The sequence below is a fragment of the Lynx canadensis genome, chromosome C1 (genome assembly GCF_007474595.2).
Source record: "Lynx canadensis isolate LIC74 chromosome C1, mLynCan4.pri.v2, whole genome shotgun sequence".
NCBI lineage: Eukaryota > Metazoa > Chordata > Mammalia > Carnivora > Felidae > Lynx > Lynx canadensis.
Genome location: NC_044310.1, coordinates 26,798,013 through 26,816,215, shown reverse-complemented (window position 1 = coordinate 26,816,215; position 18,203 = coordinate 26,798,013). Strand labels below are relative to the sequence as shown.

General features: G+C 36.5%; 1 protein-coding gene across 4 annotated transcripts in view; it reads right to left on the bottom strand.

The window, feature by feature from the left end:
• ZMYM4 (zinc finger MYM-type containing 4) overlaps positions 1-18,203 on the bottom strand; it is a 148,461-nt gene that overhangs the window by 14,204 nt on the left and 116,054 nt on the right. For all 4 annotated transcript variants that reach the window (XM_032594254.1, XM_032594255.1, XM_030325241.1 and 1 more), the window contains 7 exons: positions 17,768-17,939; positions 14,902-14,955; positions 14,326-14,505; positions 13,895-13,989; positions 6,527-6,698; positions 6,254-6,349; positions 4,111-4,262 (listed from right to left, as the gene is read on the bottom strand). In XM_032594254.1, coding sequence (XP_032450145.1) covers positions 4,111-4,262; positions 6,254-6,349; positions 6,527-6,698; positions 13,895-13,989; positions 14,326-14,505; positions 14,902-14,955; positions 17,768-17,939 — 921 coding nt within the window. The remainder of the gene's footprint in view (positions 1-4,110; positions 4,263-6,253; positions 6,350-6,526; positions 6,699-13,894; positions 13,990-14,325; positions 14,506-14,901; positions 14,956-17,767; positions 17,940-18,203) is intronic.

Here is an 18,203-nt window from a genome sequence, read left to right as displayed (position 1 = left end):
GGTGCTATTTCGATTCTGTGGGGAAAATGAATGCTACCTGTGTAACTAGATAACCCATCATAAATGTTATTCATCTGAAATAAACGTGTATCATGCACAAAAATGAATTCTGGATGTATTAAAGATGTCAATATAAAAAGTATGTATTTTAGAAAGAAATCTATAAGAATTTAAATTTAAACACATAAGTAGGAAGACCATCCTAAGCAACACAGAAAAATCAGGAATTATAAAATAAATGCATATTATTAAACTGTGTAAAAAGGAAAGCTTTCTGAATGGCAAAACAAAACTGAAAGGCAAATATACACTAGAAAAATTTAACTCAAGCACTTAGAGTTCATATCCCCAACATAAAAGAGATCCTACAGAAAGAAAGGAAAATCCAAATGACCAACAGCATACAAAGACATACTACTTCATAAAATTGGAAAATAAAAATTGGAGCCACCAGATGCCATTTTTTTTAATCCATCATAATAATAAACAGTAAAAAGAGTAGTGGTAAGGAGAATTCAAGAAACGGGCGCACACAACACTCCTGGTAAGACTGTTAATTACTATAATCATTCTGGAAAGTTATCTGAAAACATCTTAAAATTAGAGAAATCTATATATGTTTTAACCTAAAAATAAAAGCCCCAGTTCATCAGGTATGCAAACAAAATATTTACTGAAACACTGTTTATAAGAATAAGGGGGGAATACGGACTTCAAGCTGTACTACAAAGCTGTAATCATGAAGACAGTATGGTACTGGCACAAAAACACACTCAGATCAATGGAACAGAACAGAAATGGACTCACAAACGTACGGCCAACTAATCTTTGACAAAGCAGGAAAGAAGAGCCAATGGAATAAAGACAGTCTCTTCAGCAAGCGGGGCTGGGAAAACTGGACAGCGGCATGCAGAAAAATGAACCTGGACCACTTTCTTACACAATACACAAAAATAAACTCAAAATGGAGGAAAGACCTAAATGTAAGACAGGAAGCCATCAAAATCCTCAAGGAGAAAGCAGGCAAAAACCTCTTTGATCTTGGCTGCAGCAACTTCTTACTCAACATGTCTCCAGAGGCAAGGGAAACAAAAGCAAAAATGAACTATTGGGACCTACCTCATCAAAATAAAATGCTTCTGCACAGTAAAGGCAACAATCAGCAAAACTAAAAGGCAACCGACAGAATGGGAGAAGATATTTGCAAATCACATATGAGATAAAGGGTTAGTATCCAAAATCTATAAAGAACTTGTCAAACTCAACATCCAAAAAACAAATAATCCAGTGAACAGATGGGCAAAAGACGTGAATAGACACTTCTCCAAAGAAGACATCCAGATGGCCAACCGACACATGAAAAAACGCTCAACATCACTCATCATCAGGGAAATAAATACAAATCAAAACCACAATGAGATACCACCTCACACCTGTCAGAATGGCTAACATGAACAACTCAGGTAACAACAGATGTTGGCAAGGATGTGGAGAGAGAGGATCTCTTTTCTACTGCTGGTGGGAATGCAAGCTGGTGCTGCCACTCTGGAAAACAATATGGTGGGTGCCTGAGTGGCTCAGTTGGTTAAACGGAAAACAGTATGGAGATTCCTCAAAAAATTAAAAATATACCTTATGACCCAGCAATTGCACTACTAGGTATTTATCCAAGGGATACAGGTGTGCTATTTCAAAGGGACATATGCACCCCAATGTTTATAGCAGCACTATCAACAGCCAAAGTATGCAAGGAGCCCAAATGTCCATCATGGATAACGAATGGATAAAGAAGATGTGAGATGTGTATATATATATATATATATATATATATATATATATATATAGATGTGAGATGTATATATATATATGTATATATATATATATATACACATCTCACATCATATATATATATATATACGTATACACACACACACACACACACACACACACACACACGCAGTATTAAACGGCAATCAAAAAGAATGAATTCTTGCCATTTGCAACTATGTGGATGGAACCAGAGGGTATTATGCTAAGCGAAATTAGAGACAACAATCATGACTTCACTCATATGAGGACTTTAAAGATACAAAACAGATGAACATAAGGGAAGGGAATCAAAAATAAAATAAAAACAGGGAAGGGGACAAAACATAAGAGACTCAAATGTGGAGAACAAACAGAGGGTTACTGGAGGGGTTGTGGGGGGGGGGATGCACTAAATGGCTAAATGGGTAATGGGCATTAAGGAATCTACTCCTGAAATCACTTTTGCACTATATAACTAACTTGAATGTAAATTTAAAAAAAAAATTAATTAAAAAAAAAAAAAGAAGGGGGGAATAACCTGAATGTACAAAAGAAAAAAATGGTGAATAACTGGTATATTCATACTCTGCAGTATTATGCAGCTTTCTGTATAAAGGAAGAAACTTCATTTATATTCACTTGGAGGGACAAACAGATTGGGAAAAATAAGCTGCAGGGGTGCCTGGGTGATTCAGGAGATTAAGCGTTGGACTCTTGATTTCAGCTCACGTCATGATCTCATGGTTCATGAGATTGAAACCTCCATCAGGCTCTACACTGACAGAGCAGAGCCTGCTTGGGATTCTCTCTCTCTCTCTCTCTGCCCCTCCCCTGCTTGTGTGCATACTCTCTCTCAAAATAAACATTTAAATTTTAAAAAAAAGCTGAAAAAAATGTGTATGGTATGAGCTCTATTTTGCTAAACAGTACGCAAAACAAGAATAAATGTATAAATGCATAAATGCATAATACATAAGAATAAATGCATGAATGTATAGCACAGAAGAAGGCACATGAATGACAGATGTTACAATACTGGTTACCTCAGAGACTGGGAATGGAAGTAGATAAAATTTTCCTTAAATGCCTCACTGTTTTAATAATTACAGTGAGCACAAACTACTTGTATAATTAAGAAATGAACTTTAATAAATGCCTAAATAAAAGAACCCACCTCCCCCATCATACAACTGGAAGAAAATTTGGCAAACAGAGAAAAGTCAACAATACCCAAGGCACTACCACCCTAAGACGATAACCACGATAACTGCTGTCAACATTTTTTTGGTGCATTTCATTTTACTATGTATTTATATGATTGGATTTTAAATCACTATGTGTTAACATGTATTCGTACTCTCATTTTGTTCATTTAGTCCTTTAATATTAATATTTTTATGTTACTAGAAGTTACTTTGTAAACAATTTTTATTGGTTATGTAATATACTTTATAAATATACTATAATTTACTTAAACATAACACTCTATCTACCTTTGATATAAACATAACACTAATATCTAGCTTTGACAGACTCCCAAAAAGGGAATTACTTGGTGAAAGAGTATGAACATTTGGTGTGCTGGATGGCTCAGTTGGTTGAGCGTCCTACTTTGGCTCAGGTCATGATCTCACGGTTCGTGGGTTCGAGCCCTGCATCGGCTCTGTGCTGACAGCTCGGAGCCTAGAGCCTGCTTCACAGTCTCTTTCTCTCTCTTCCCTTCCCTTGCTCACATTCTCTCTCTCTCTCTCTCTCTCTCTCTCTCTCTCTCTCTCTCTCAAAAATGAATAAACGTTAAAAAAATAAAAAAAAAAAGTATGAACATTCAAAAATATTCCTGAAACATATGTTCAAGTGTATACTAATTATCACCAGCTATGAAGGCAAATCCCCTCCTCACAGAAGTCCTATCAACAATAAGTGTTATAATTATTTTATTCTTGCTAATGTGATAGACAAAAAATGGTAACCTGTTATTTTAATATGCATTTAAAGTACATACATATATATACATATTCGCCTATATTACTTTTTTGTGAATTGGCTATTCTTGCCTTTTTTGTCCATTTAATAATTAAATGCACCATCCTCATTTTCTGTTATTCTACAAAGAGTCTCAATTTGGCTTACAAAAGACTATATGATCAAGACTTTTAAATCAGGGTCAGTGGTTCATTAGAACAGAATATAAAAGTAACACCAAACAACCAATACACACTATAGTTTTTCAGTTTGAATCGTAAGTTCTATGAGAATTATTAAAAATGCAATACATTTTAGAACAATTACTGAATTTGATACCTGCTGAATTCCAAGGCACAAGTATAAGATACTGTCTGGATCATATTTTTCACCATTTGGTCTCCGCACCTCTTGGATAAACTGGCATAAACCCAAACTCAACTCAGCAAAAGTGCAGGACAGAATATCTTCCTTCAGCTTGATAGAACGGACTATGGAAAGGTAGAAAACATCTGAAATATTAACTTATAAGAAACACAGTAACACAACTTTATTCACTAAAAAACAGTGACCACTAATGTGCCCCCAGGCATTGCAGTGAACACTGGTGAATACATGGATTAGAGACAAATCCAGCTCTCAGGGCTTTTTCAATTAAAGAAATGAAAACAATGTAGTACCAGGTGCTACGACAGAGGTTTTATTTAAGAAGGATTCTAGGAAAGCAAATAAGGAACATCCAACAGGGAAGGGTCAGGTGAGATTCTGGAGGATGTGATACTAATGCCAGACCTTGAAAGGTGAAGAAGAATTAAACAGGTGAATAAAGAATTCCAATCTGAGGATGTAAAAAATTTTCCCAAAGCATATTCCACAAAATACTAGCAATATGAGAGCTGGACAAACCCGGGTTTCTAAGATCTGATAAATTTGGAAAGCAGCAGCATATTATATTTGCCTCTAAAGAATTCACAATGGTATATAAAAGGCTTATGAAAGATTCTGGGAATATCTGCATTAAAATGCTGTTTAACTTTCTCTAACTCAGATTTATGTGCATATAGAACATTTAAATAACATATAAAAATGTCATGTCCTTAGAAATGCTGGAATACACAAAAAATGAAAAGGTTCAGGGGATTTAGATGTACCGGAGAAAATCAAGAAAGGCAGATGGGAGCAGATCATGGTAAACCTCACATAGCATATTAAGGCTTTGAAATCAACTAAGAACTGAATTAATTTTGGGAGAGTTACCCAATTTGATTTGTAGAGATACTACTTCAGTAGAGATCCTACTTCAATTCAGATTAGAATTGAAACACTCTTCCTAGTCACTGCTCATCTATATTGAGACAAGACTGCATGTTTCCAAAGATATACTTGAGTTCCCCTGAAATGATTTTGCAAAAGGTAAAAGTGGTGGCCCAGAGGGCAAGGACCATGTTTGACCTTTTCACCAAAGCACCTAACCACTATGTCTGCTACCCACCTAGCACATAAATTCAGTAAGTATTTTTTTGATGAACGAGTAGCAAAAATGAGTAGGCATCCCCTGTGGCTATTGCATTTAGGGTTGGTAGTCTAACATAGTATTACCTCTTCATTCTCATTATCCTTCTTTCTTTTTTAAAACAAAGAGTGCTGTGGCTCAAAGTGGTTGGTAAAGGGACCAATAAACCTCCATAAGAGGAGTATATTTATATAACTCTGTAGAGATTACACTTGATCTGTAGGAACTGAATGAGTCATAGACCACAGCAGCCACTAACTAAAAGCCAGCAGGATACACTGAGGTGAAGCCAAGAGTGCATGCAACTACTCAGTTGTTATTTAGAAGGTATAGTTGGAAAGAGGCAAAAAAAATCTAGTGACAAGGACATACTCATCCATTCCTGCCCTATCTCATTCCACAAAGATTATAGTAAGTATATTACATAAAACAAAGATAATAAAAAAGGAAAATATAAAATGAAAACAAAAGTTTAGAATAGGAATTTCAAAACCAAGGCAGGGGCAATGGGGGAGTTAATGTGGGCTCTAAAATTATACACTGTTGTTCTATGTGAAGTGTTTATTGGGTTCCAAATTTCCCAGCACCCAGTCTCACAGAGCTTGTTATTAGGAAAAATTTCTACAGAAGAGGGAAGGCTTTTCCAGGTACTTTTCTTAACATCAACACCAACAACAGAAGTTCCATGTGGGTTAGGTTACAGATACAGGGCTCAAGAAGGCAGATTTGAGCCACCCTCATAGTGTTGGAAAAAGGAACAAAATTCCTCATATTTGCATAACGAAATCATGCCTGTACAACCTTACCTTTATAGAGCTTGTGCTCTTTATAACTGAGAGTAGGATATTAATTTCTCTCTTTTACCATAAGACTTCAAATATTAAATATTCCATTTACAAATTTAAAATTGACAATAATATTAAAAGTGATTCAGAAAATTCAGATTACAAGCAGAGAAATGATTTTTACCTCTACAGCCTGGCTCTGAGGATTCTTGAGAGAGTACATGGTCTTGAGCACTTCCTAAAGGGTCAGAACATGGGCTAGATGCAGCATGTTCAACACCTGACAAGGAGAAAAAAGAAATAAGAAGTTAAATAAAAATGGGAAAAATTTTAAGGTAGGCCAAAACCAAAGTTTTATGGGATTTTTGACCTAGTATGTATCCCTTTTGTGTAGATTAATGACTTGCACTCTATCCTCCCAACCACCTTAAGATACAAATTCATGCTGTGTATTTACCGCCACATTTCAGATCCCCCTGATCTTCCTTGGCATTTTTCCACTGAACCCAGTTCTTCCAGGCATTTACCCCGTACATGTATTTCAGTGTCATCCCAGACACTGAGCACCCCTGAAAGGCTCCTTGAATAAGACTTCTGGGCTCCACAGCCACTATAGACTTCTTCCGTCCCTGTAAGAATTCCAAAAATTTATAAAATATAAAATTTAGTTTCAAATCTTTAAGAAACAAGCTCTCAAAGAGAGAAGGGAAAAATTTACAGAATATGCAATTTTTATTAGATCCTAAAGATTCAGAATTCTTAAAGCTAGAAAGAAGCTTAAGAGATTAATCCAATCCATATGGGAAAAGAAAAAAAGAGAGTTAAATGCAGAACTGTAATGATTACTAACACTTAAATACTCACTATATTCCAGATACTGGACCCACCCAGTGAGGTATGAACAACCATTTTTACCATTCAGGTCTATTTCATGAAAAACAAGAGTAGATCATATTCTGGGATAAAAAACAAGCCTCCATAAATTCTCTAACTATAATCAAGTTAAACTAGATACCAGTAGTGGAACAATATTAAGAAAATCCTCAAAAATTGGAAATTAACCAACACATTTATAAATACTCATGGTCAAAGAAGAAACCACAAATGCAATTAGAAAATATTTTGAACGTCAGTGAAAAAAAAACCAAGCATTTTTTCCCACAGTGCTAAAGCTTACAATGACATTTATAGTATTAGAATGTGTCTATGAAAAATAAGTCTAAAATCAATAATCTAAGCTTTATCTTAAGAAACTAGAAAAAGTTGGGGCGCCTGGGTGGCTCAGTCAGTTAAGCGTCCGACTTCAGCTCAGGTCACGATCTCGTGGTCTGTGAGTTCGAGCCCCGCGTCGGGCTCTGTGCTGACTGCTCAGAGCCTGGAGCCTGTTTCACATTCTGTGTCTCCCTCTCTCTCTGACCCTCCCCCATTCATGTTCTGTCTCTCATGCTCCGTCTCTGTCTGTCTCAAAAATAAATAAACGTTAAAAAAAAAAAAAAGAAACTAGAAAAAGTAGACCACAGTAAAACCCAAAGTAAGAAAAATAAAAGAAATAATAAAAGGGCACACTCATTATCAGGGAAATACAAATCAAACCACAATGAGATACCACCTTACACCTGTCAAAATGGCTAACATTAACAACTCAGGCAACAACAGATGTTGGCGAGGATGCTGAGAAAGAGGATCTCTTTTGCATGGTCGGTGGGAATGCAAGCTGGTGCAGCCACTCTGGAAAACAGTATGGAGGTTCCTCAAAAAACTAAAAATAGAACTACCTTACAACCCAGGAATTACACTATTAGGTATTTATCCAAGGGATACAGGTGTGCTGTTTTGAAGGGGCACATGCACCCCCATGTTTTTTATAGCAGCACTATCAACAATAGCCAAAGTATAGAAAGAGCCCAAATGTCCATCGATGGATGAATGGATAAAGAAGATGTGGTATATATATACAATGGAGTATTACTTGGCAATCAAAAAGAATGAAATCTTGCCATTTGCAACTGCATGCATGGAACTGGAGGGTATTATGCTAAGTGAAATTAGAGAAAGACAAAAATCATATGACTTCACTCATATGAGGACTTTAAGAGACAAAACAGATGAACATAAGGGAAGGGAAACAAAAATAATATAAAAACAGGGAGGCGGACAAAACAAGAGACTCATAAATATGGAGAACAAACTGAGGGTTACTCGAGGGGTTGTGGGAGAGGGGATGGGCTAAATGGGTAAGGGGCACTAAGGAATCTACTCCTGAAATCACTGTTGTACTATATGCTAACTAATTTGGATGTAGATTAAAAAAAAATAAAATAAAATAAAATAAAAATATATATATATATATGAATAAATATGTCAGAAGAAAGTAAGGTACATCCCGCAAATGCAAACTTAGCTTATCATTCAAAAAATTAATATATATCATCATTTTTAAATTTTTTCTTAAGTTTATTTTGAGAGAGAACACATGCACAAGCAAGGGGAGGGGCAGAGGAAGCACGAGAGAGAATCCCAAGCAGGTTCTCCACTGTCAGTGTGGAGCCCAGCATGGGGCTTGAACTTACAACTCAAACTCACAAACTGAGATCATGACATGAGCCGAAATCAAGAGTCAGATGCTTAACACACAGAGCCACCCAGGTGCCCCTGTATGTCATCATTTTAATAGACTCAAAAAGAAAAACCAGATGATCATTGCAATAAATACAAGAGAACCACCTGACAAAATTCAACAACACAATCATGATAAAAATTCTCAGCAAATTAAAAACAGAAGAGAACTTCCTGGACCTGACAGAGGACAACTAGGAGAAACCCACAAGTAATATCATACTTAATACTGTAAGACTGAGGGGCACCTGGCTGGCTCATTTGGTAGAGCGTGTCACTCTCGATCTTGGGATCATGAGTTCGAGCCTCATGTTCAGTACAGAGATTACTTAAAAATAAAATCTTTAGGGGCGCCTGGGTGGCGCAGTCGGTTAAGCGTCCGACTTCAGCCAGGTCACGATCTCGCGGTCCGGGAGTTCGAGCCCCGCGTCGGGCTCTGGGCTGACGGCTCAGAGCCTGGAGCCTGTTTCCGATTCTGTGTCTCCCTCTCTCTCTGCCCCTCCCCCGTTCATGCTCTGTCTCTCTCTGTCCCAAAAATAAATAAACGTTGAAAAAAAAAAATTAAAAAAAAATAAAATCTTTAAAAAACAACACTGCAAGATTGAACACTTGTCCTAAGATTAAGAATAGACATGAAGACCTGCTTTCACCACTAATATTCAACATTGTACTAAAGAGCCTAGCTAGTGCAATATATCCAAAAATAAATAAATTAATTAAATTAAATTAAAATAAATAAATAAATAAATAAAATAATAGAGGCATTAAGATTAGAAAGGAAAAAGTAAAACAATCTTGTTTGTTTTTTTTTAAACATTTATTCATTTTTGAGAGAGAGATAGAGCATGAGTGGGGATGGGCAGAGAGAGAGGGAGACACAGAATCTGAAGCTGGCTCCAGGCTCTGAGATGTAACCATAGAGCCAACGCAGGGCACGAACTCATGATTTAGATCATTACCTGAGCCAAAGTCGAATGCATAGCCAACTGAGCCACCCAGGCGCCCCAAGAGTAAAACAATTTTTATTCGCAAATAATATGATTGTCCACATAGAAAAGCCTAAAGATATTGATTGAGCAAAATCACAATACATAAACTCTATATAGAAAAAGTAATCTCTATTTTTATATGACAATGAGGAATATTAGAAAATGAAATTAAAAATAATACTGCTTGGGGCACCTGGTGGCTTAGCTGGTTACGTGTCCAACTTTGGTTGAGGTCATAATCTCACAGTTCATGAGTATGAGCCCTGAATCGGGGTCACTGCTGTCTGCACAGAGCCCGTTTCGGATCCTCTCACCCCCTGTCTCTGCCCCTCCCCTGCTCATGTGCAAGCTCTCTCTCTCTCTCAAAAATAAACATTAGAAAATTTTGTAATAAAAATAATACTTAACACAGGGTCAAAATAAATTTTAAATACTTATTAGATAAAAAGTATGAGACTTGAACAATAAAATATATAAAACATTGCTAAGAAAAATTAAAGATGATCTAAATAAAGGAGAAAAACATAATCTTCATATATTGAACAGCTCAAAATTGCAATTTTATGCAAATTGATCTTTGGATTCAGAACAGCCCCAAATTTCCAGCAGTCTTTTTTATAAAAATTGGCAAGTTATTCTAAAATTTATATGGATATACGAATGACAATTTTGAAAATGAACAACAATGTTGGAGGACTTATACTCCTGATTTCAACACTCACTGTAAAGCTACAACAATCGAAACAGTTGGTACTGTATTAAAATAGACACATAAATAGGGGCGCCTGGGTGGCTCAGTCGGTTGAGCTTCTGACTTCAGCTCAGGTCACGATCTCGCGGTCCGTGAGTTCGAGCCCTGCGTCAGGCTCTGGGCTGATGGCTCAGAGCCTGGAGCCTGCTTCCGATTCTGTGTCTCCCTCTCTCTCTGCCCCTCCCCCGTTCATGCTCTGTCTCTCTCTGTCTCAAAAATAAATAAATGTTAAAAAAATAAATAAAAAAAAAATAGACACATAAATCAATGCAGAATACAGTTTCAGAAACAGACGGACATATATACAGTTGGCTGATGTTAACAGAAGTATAATTCAATAAGGGAAAGGACAGCCTTTTCCCAGATGGTACTAAAACAGTGGGACACCACATACAAAAAATAACCTTGACACTTGCCTGAACTCATATATAAAAATCATCTTAAAATGAATCAGAGACACATAAAATCTAAAATATAAAACCAGAAGAAAACATAAGATAATATCTTAATTGCCACAGGTTAAGCAAAGACTTTTACATGGAATTCTAAAAAGCATGAATAATAAAAGAATTAAAAATTGATGAAAACGGACTTTCACAAATTCAGAAACTTCTGTTCTTTACCATTAAGAAAATAAAGAAAAAACAGCATAGAAGCAAAAGTCAGTTTGAGAAAAGAATTACATCCATGATAAAGAACACTTACAACTCAGTAAGAAGGCAAACAACCCAATAAAAGAAATGTGCAAGAGGGGCACCTGGGTGGCTCAGTTGGTTGAGCATCCCGACTCCTGATTTTGATTATGATCTCACAGGTCATGAGATCAAGCCCTGCATTGGGCTTTGCACTGACAGTGAGTAGCCTGCTTGGGATTGTCTCTCCCTCTCTCTCTGCACCCCTACCCCTGCTTGACATACACTGGCTCTCGTTCTCTCTCTTTCAAAATAAATACTTAAAAAAATAATAATAAGGTAGTTTTTTAAAAAAAATGCACAAAAGTTTTGAATAGACACCATACCAAAGAAAATACAAGAATAACAAATATACACATGGAAAGATATCCAACATCATCAGTCATTAGGTAAGTATAAACTAAAGTCACAGTGAGATACCACTACACATTCACTAGAATGGTTAAAATTAAAAATACCAAGTATTAGCAAAGTCATGGAGCACATTGGAACTCATACACTGCTGGTGGGAATTCAAATCAATACATTTACTACCCTGGAAAACAGTTTGATAGCTTTCCTACAAAGTTAAAAATACACATACAATAAGACCCAGCAATCCCACTCCTGGGTATTTTTCCTCAAATGAAAGTGTATGTTCACACAGAGATTTATATTAAAATGTTCACAGTAGTATATCTGAAATAGCACCAAACTGGAAATAACTCAAATTACCATCAACTGTTAAACAAACTATGGTTTGTCCATTCGATGAAATGCTACTCAGGGGGCGCCTGGGTGGCACAGTCGGTTAAGCGTCCAACTTCAGCCAGGTCACGATCTCACGGTCCGTGAGTTCGAGCCCCGCGTCAGGCTCTGGGCTGATGGCTCGGAGCCTGGAGCCTGTTTCCAATTCTGTGTCTCCCTCTCTCTCTGCCCCTCCCCCATTCATGCTCTGTCTCTCTCTGTCCCAAAAATAAATAAACGTTGAAAAAAAAAATCCTTTTAAAAGAAATGCTACTCAGAAATAAAAAGGAATGAATGGCCTTACTGATACATGGAACAACACAGATGAATCTCAAAACCATTATGCTAAGTGAAAGAAGCCAGACAGGGAAGACAACAAATCACCAAACTCCATTTATATGAAATTATAGAAAAAGCAAAGAGGTACCATTTTACATCAATCTGCAAAGTGGATCGGTGGAACTGGAAAGGACAGACTACAAAAGGTCCCAGGGAGCGTTCAGTACAGTGGAGGGTTATGGTTGTGGTGGTAGTTACATACTTAATATATCTGACAGAGCCCCTCAAATATTACACTTAAAATTTATGAACTTTTAGGGGTGTGTGGGTGGCTCAGTTGGTTAATCATCTGACTTCTGCTCAGGACATGATCTCATGATTTGTGAGTTCGAGCCCAGCAACAGGCTCTGCTGACAGCTAAGAGCCTGGAGCCTGCTTCAGATCTGTGTCTCTCTCTCTCTCTCTCTCTCTCTCTCTCTGCCCCTCCCCTGCTCACTGTCTCTGTCTCCCTCTCAAAACTAAACATTAAAAAATTTTTTTTTAATTTATCAACTTTTAGATGCAATTATAACTCAACAGAGCTAATTAAAAAAAATATAAGGCCATTATTCTTTTAATTTTAGTGTGGGAAAGCCCTGTCAATATGAGAAAATGTCCAAGTGAATTTCACTATTATACTATATTATATAAAATAATAAGGGGTGCCTGGGTGGCTCAGTCAGTTGAGCGGCCGACTTCGGCTCAGGTCATGATCTCGCGGTCCGTGAGTTTGAGCCCCGCGTCGGGCTCTGTGCTGACAGCTCATAGCCTGGAGCCTGTTTCGGATTCTGTGTCTCCCTCTCTCTGACCCTTCTCTGTTCATGCTCTGTCTCTCCCTGTCTCAAAAATAAATAAAAAACGTTAAAAAAAATTTTTTTTAAATAAAATAATAAACTTCATTATTATATGTAAAAAAGGCTAAATTTAGAGGTTTTTTAAAAAAAGTGTACAATGAGGATTTTAAAAAGCTTTTTAAAGTAAAACAGAACAAAAACATCTCTAATTGTAGAAACAAAGAGAGCCTGGTAGAAGAAATATAAAGTAAAAGATAATGGTTTTTTTTTTTGTAACAGCAGTAGTCTGCCAAATATTATTTATTAATTTAAGTTAATCAAGTGTAACACAAATACATTTATAAAGTTTTATAAATCTATAAAAATTTCGTGATTATGTGGCACATACACAGGTGTGGTATCATATGCTATTTAGAGAGGCAGGAATGCTGTCTTTTCTTGGGTCTATATGGCTGAAGCATGGGCCATGACTCAAAATATATGCTCAGGAGCTCATCAATCCCTACTGAATCCTGAATGACTTTCTGTAACACAAGTGAGTAACAAAACAGAGTAACAAACAATCCACCAGGAAACTGTAAACTTGCCTGGTTACCCTTCTACCAGCTGGAAAAGGTGTAATGGTGATACAGACCATGACATTCACAAGAAACATCTGAGCAGCTACATAATAACAACCACATACTAAGCATTTGCCCAGTGCTGTGCTGGGAGACTTGTCTCAGTACCTCTACTACCATAACATGAGGTTTACACATCCCTTTAAAATATCCAAAAGATATTGTTCTTGATTATAAGAAACAAAATAAAGGCATAAAAATACAAGGTTGTGTAAAACAATATACGGAATACTGGGACGATGGCCGTCACAGAGCTTTGTAAACAGCAAGAATTAATAAACACCAAAGAAAACGCTAGAAAAATTAAGCTACTGCTTACTCTTCGTCTGGGCTGAGGGAAGCCATCTCTGTGCCGTCGTCTTGTTCGGGAACGTGCCTGGATTCCCTGTCCTTTATTCAGTGGGTCAAAGGATTCTATTAATAATAAGCAGAAAGCATATTATGATATAAATAACTCAGATTTATATAGAGACTTTGGGGGAGAAAATATCAGGTAATCATCACTATATTATTTTTTTATGATCAAAAAAGGTGGATATAGCATTTAAATAAAAACTTCATTAATGATGAAGGAAACATCCTGCAAGATTACGGTGTGAAAGGTTAAAAAAAATTAACCACTTTATTATTTAACCTTCAAAGGTAGAGACCATTTGTGCCTTAGGTTATCAGACAGTATAACTGCTTCATGATGTCAATTCAGAGTTCTACCAATCTTCTAAAACCAAGAGTATTTTATGTTGCACAAACCTGATGGAAAATCTGCTTCCAGATCCTGCTCAGTTTCCCCTTTTGAGAACTGCTTCAATTCTGAATCAGCCTCTTGCACAGCATTTGACTTTAAGGCATAATGATTCAACTCTTCTTCCCAGCTATGTGGCGTAGATACTGCCTCTGATTCAAGATCACCACTGTATGTACTTCCTTGGTCTGAAATATACAGAAAACAAACAAATGCTCAAAATGAGATGGACCCTATACAAGCTCAGAAACCCTCCTGAACCCCCCTGAATAACAAAACCAAGATACACCTGCTGATTTCAGTAGATACACTCAAAAGATGAAGTAATTTCTTCACCAGCCTCACAAAACTGGCTTCATATTCTTGGTAAACACTTTAAAGCATTATTTTAATTAATCCTTAAAACCAGTATCTGAGTTACCTTTTATTATTCTCATTACACATTAGAATACAATCATAGACATCTGATGCCCCTTATGAATAGCTAAAAATACAAATATTAAATCCAAGAATACTAATACTTTATGGTTTCTATGACTGAGAATAATATTTCTAAGATTTGAAATATATGTAGAATTACAAACCTTTTTCAAAAATCTTGGTATCTAAAAAGAGCTCCTGTTCAGAAGTTTGGGATCCTAAGGGAAAAAAAGCACATAATTAAAGAACTTACATGTATTCACAAAGCAAACTGCATCTCAAATGAAATGACTACATTATATAAATGAATCATACTAGGGAATGCTAAAAAAATAGCCTTCATATGCAGGGGCACCTGCGTGGCTCAGTCGGTTAAGCATCCAACTTTGGCTCAGGTCATGACTTCATGGTTCATGAGTTCAAGCCCCACATTGAGCTCACAGAGCCTACTTAGAATCCTCTGTTCCCCTCTCTCTCTGCCCCTCCCCCATTCATTCTCTCCCTCTCTGAAAATAAATAAACTTAAATAAAAATAGACTTCATATGCAGAAAGAATAATTCATTAATAAAAATAGGCATTAGTGATAAATGCAATTAAATTATGACCCCTAACAGTGTTTATATTTCTAAGGTAGCAGTACAAGAGAAGTCATGTCAAGAGGGACCTTTATTTTAGATTTACACTCCTGTGCTTTCTTTTTTTTTTTAATGTTTATTTATTTCTGAGACAGAGACAGAGCATGAGTGGGGGAGGGGCAGAGAGAGAGGGAGACACAGAATCTGAAGCAGGCTCCAGGCTCTGAGCTATCAGCACAGAGCCCAATGCAGGGTTAAACTCACAAACCGTGGGATCATGACCTGAGCCGAAGTCGATCGTTCAACCAACTGAGCCACCCAGGCACCCCATACACTCCTGTGCTTTCTGAATTTATTTTTTACCACGAAACACACACACACATACATAATTTATTTACAAACTGACAAATATGCATTGAATTGCTTTTCCTCCCAAAATATATCTTAACACTACACTGAGAAGTCACTAGACTTAGAATATAAATACAAGTTACATGAACAATAAGCACATGAATGAAACCGGACACAGTTCTATCAATTAACTATTTTAAAACTAAAGTGCTTAAGGTTTTAGGGGCGCCTAGGTGGCTCAGTAGATTAAGCATCTGACTTTGGCTCAGGTCATTGTCTCGCGGCCCATGGGCTTAAGCCCTGCATTGGGCTCTGTGCTGTCAGCTCAGTCTGGAGCCAGCTTCAGACTCTGTCTCCCTCTCCCACTACCATTCTCCCATGCACACGCGCTCTCTCTCTCTCTCTCTCTCTCTCTCAAATGTAAATAAACATTAAATTTTTGTTTACTTTTAAAAAATAAAAGTAAAGACCTTAAGGATTCAAAGTAAAAAACAAAACAAAATGCTTTTTAAAGCCCAGGACTACAGCTTCTTTTCTCTGAAATCAAACATCAATTAGCCAGTTCTCTTCAGTAGGAATAAATTTCTCCCTCCTTTATGTTTCTAAACCATTAGATTTTACTTACACTCTAGTGATTACAACTATCTGTCTTAAGGCTTAGTTTTAAAAAGTTTTTTCAGTCTGACTCAATTTTTAGGTTAAGAGAAAGTCACAATATTTGTTAAGAGGAAGCACCTAAAAAATGTTAACTATTTTTTTTTTTAGTGTTTATTATTTTTGAGAGAGACAGAGAGCAAGCAGTGGAGGGGCACAGAGAGAGGGAGACACAGAATCTCCTTCATGATTGTGAGATCATGACCTGAGCCAAAGTTGGATGCTCAACCAACTGAGCCACCCAGGTACCCCAAAATGTAAACTGTTAATGTGAGTGGAAAGCCAACTTAAAATGAGGTTTATTTTCATGAATTGCTAAACTTCCAAACTAAATATCAGAAATTATAAGATCAAGCATAAGGGGCAACATTCTAAGACATTAAAATCTACATATAAATGGGTCAGAATTATGAGATTATACACTAGAGACCAAAATGAGACCAGAAACAGAATAGTAACAAATAACCTTTTTATGCAACTCTGACAATATTATGATTTTAAAACTTAATGGCATCACTAGAGGAATGTTGATACTTTTTTTAAAAAAGCGCTACAGTGTTTGGGGTGCCTGGGTGGCTCAGCTGGCTAAGCATTTGACTTTGGCTCAGGTCATGATCTCACAGTTCTTGGGCTCAAGCCCCCATATTGGGCTCTGTGCTGACACTCAGAGCCTGGAGTCTGCTTCGGATTCTGTGTCTCGTCTCTCTGCCCCTCCCCCACTCTCTCTCTCTCCCTCTTTCTCTCTCTCTCTCAAAAATAAATGTTAAAAAAAAAAGTTACAGTGCTCAGAAAATCACCCAGCATTTATTATGCAAAAATCTAAACCTTAGCTTTGTAAAAACCATCAATAAAAAAAGAAAAAAATTGTCAAGAAAAAATAATTTCTTGACTCATCAGTGATACAGGAAAAGGCCTTTGTATAACACAATTTTCTCTATGTCTTCTTATATCCCAAAATCAAGAAAGTGCTAAGGCCAGAAACCTTTCTGGATATGTCCTGCTAGTATTGGTTATTATCATCAACTTTGGAGGAAGACAGACCTGAATTCAACCTCTAGTTCCGTCACTTCCTGATTGTACAGGAGCCGAATGGTTTTCCATCATAATATTCTATTTACCTTCTATGAACATGCTGATTATTATATACTAAGAATTCTTACATGGGGATCATGGCTTTGAATACAGGAATGAAGTCAGAAAATAATCATGAAAATGGATTTACAGGCAATTTTTCTGGAATCATTAAGAACTAAAAACTGTATTGACTATAGATATGTAGTTTCATAAAAAGGAAAAAAGTTTCAGAGGTATCAACAAGTTTAACAAATTCGGTATTTAAACACAAATAAAGCTATTAGAAATATCTTGACTACCCAATACTTAAAATTACTTGAGCTACCTGAAAATTTGTGTGTTTTCTTTCTTTCTTTACTTTACAATTATACCAACCTCCCTGGGATAGAGTCTTCTCCTTCTCTTCATCTTCTGCAATCATTTCTGCCATCTCAAGGAGATCAGCTTCAAATGGATGTGAAGGAAGCTTCTCCTTAATGTCTTCAATACTTTCGGTGACTTTATCTTCATTATCCATTGAGGATGGAATAAGCATAGGGACAGGCATCTAAAAGACCAAGGACAGTTTCTTGGGAACAGGTTTGTCATCAAAACTATTATTTGTGAGATGATTTAAGCACTAAAATAATGAACAAATTCAGATATTTCTATTGCTAATGATTAAAATAGTCTTGCTAGTTTGTTTTTATAAGACAACAGCCATTTAAATCAAAATTCAATTAAGTGCTTTTCTGGATAGTCAACAAAATGTGTTTCTAACTCATCTAAAATAAGTTATCTAATACACACTAGTTTCTGATTATATTTCTTG